At 49.4% G+C, this 2,010-nt stretch overlaps 1 protein-coding gene across 1 annotated transcript in view; it reads left to right on the top strand.

The window, feature by feature from the left end:
- Nucleotides 1–1,596, top strand: part of LOC146210250 (uncharacterized) — a 16,646-nt gene extending 15,050 nt beyond the window's left edge. Inside the window, exon 4 of the mRNA XM_084582095.1 lies at nucleotides 1,422–1,596. Coding sequence (XP_084438221.1) covers nucleotides 1,422–1,596 — 175 coding nt within the window. The remainder of the gene's footprint in view (nucleotides 1–1,421) is intronic.
- Nucleotides 1,597–2,010: the final 414 nt, after the last annotated feature.

Below are 2,010 nucleotides of genomic sequence, written 5' to 3'. Positions count from 1 at the left end.
CAGAGTGCACCAAGTGAACAATTATGCTCTAGGAGGTGTAACAATGGTGTTGTTTCACTTATCTGCAGTACATTCTGTTGAAGGATACCAAAATCTGCGAAAGCGGCTTCATAGAATTGTGACCTGTACACGCCGGAATCGAAGGCTGTACTCGATTTGGCCACACGGATTTGGCCGCACTCGAAGTTGGTTAAGCGCAGCATCATCAATTCTTGCTTCTACAATTCAGTCATGAAATCGTGCAACCACAAGCTGGAAGATAGCTTTTTAAACCAGACGCGCCGACTAGTTGAGGCTGGTTATCCACAGGCGCTATTATCCTCAGTAGCGGAGGCTATGTTAAAAACTAAGGAAACAGTCAGTAGAGACAGGGATAAGAAGATCGCAGTCATTCCCTACGCGCACGGGATTTCACACAACTTGAGAAAGATAGGAAGAAGGGTTGGAGTAGATGTTGTTTTTTCGGCTCCGGACCGCTTGTCAAGTCTTTGCAAGCAAGTGAATGGGATGGGTCGAAAGCACATCGGCTGCACCACAAACCATCGCGACCGATTCGTCTCGTGTGCGGAAGGCGTCGTTTATTCGATCTTGTGGCCATGCGTACATAGGCCAAACCGGCAGATGTCTTAATAAAAGATTATGGGAGCACAACTACAATGTGACAGAGCGGATCTCGGGCCATCTGGGTGTGCACTGCCGAGATTGTAAATGCACACCTGATTTGCATAACACGAGCGTGCTGCGCAGGTGCGGTGACAAGACCACGCGAGAAATAATCGAGGCCGAAAAAATTGCAAACCTAAAAGACAGCTGTGTAAGCATTCCCTCCATAGCCCTTCTAGATAAAGAGTTGCTTTTCCTATCGGGTGTTGGATGATCATGGTGCTCCTGCTCGATGTCTGGCTGAGATGAGTGTCTATCAGGCCTTGTTGTTGTTCTTGTTTCTGATGCTTGCTGTATATATACCGAGGTGTCAGAACAATAAACCTTCAGTTGTTAGTCAGCGCCTGTGTCTCGTCTGCCCTTCTCTGTCCATTGTGAAGTTTGCGCTGTTTTTGCTCTGTGATGAACCAACTAGCCCGAGATGTCTTTTTCAAGTTTATTTCTAGTTCATCGGGCATCCCTTCCTTCGCCTTTCATGATCCGCACTCCCTGGTGCCACTCATCGCAGCGGTTTCGTGCAGGGCGCGATTGCTCAGCTTCTGCACCCGCAACAAGGTTATACCACCAGAACTTCTGGCTTTGCTTGGGGGCTTTCCACCCTCCTCTGGACATGGTATCCGGTTTTGCAAACTAGTACGGTCTGAAATACACGGACAACGTCGACTATTCAAGGACCACCTTTGGTTGCTTTTGCAAGCTTCGAAGCCTAACGGAGACTCGGGGGAAATATGCCGTCAATTTTCCCGCATCTTGGACAGGACAACAGAGGCCCTGTGGCAGCTTACACTCCCACGTCTTCGAATGCTCGTTCCGAAGAAACCACCCTCCGACACCAACCGCGTCCACCTCCTGGGTGATGCCACGGTTCCGAGAGCAGTCTACGACGTGCTGGGTCCCAAGTTTGCAGTTGAGCGTAAGAGATCGGCTTTCTAGGCTTGGTCCGGCAGGTCTCCAGACTCGCTCCTGCGGCTGAGGTAGATCGTTGCGTCTCCGAAGGCGTGGACGTGTTGACTCGCTGCAACTCGACTAGCAAGAGACTGCCTCTAGGGAAAACGGTGACATACCTCAAGGAACATGAACTTTGCCTTCTCCCTGCGGACAAGGAGGGCGGTTTCGCAGTTTTACCGAAAGGCGACTACATGGCTAAAGCCCTTGAAGCCATAAGTTCGTCCTTTGATGTATGCAGCAACGTGTCCTTGAAAAAGGTAAAAAGCAGGGCCATGAAACTGTGTAAACGCCTGAATCTCGAGAAGGTATGTAGTGCAGTGAACAGCAACAAGTATTTGTGCTTAGAAATGTTTTTCTCGTTTAAAACCCATAAGGTCGATCATTCATTCCGTGTCATTG

The sequence above is a fragment of the Amblyomma maculatum genome, chromosome 1, assembly GCF_055883805.1.
Source record: "Amblyomma maculatum isolate TAMU_Amacu chromosome 1, ASM5588380v1, whole genome shotgun sequence".
In the NCBI taxonomy this organism is placed as follows: domain Eukaryota; kingdom Metazoa; phylum Arthropoda; class Arachnida; order Ixodida; family Ixodidae; genus Amblyomma; species Amblyomma maculatum.
The sequence above is the reverse complement of the archived record's forward strand: the minus strand, read 5'-3'. Positions and strand labels throughout refer to the sequence as shown.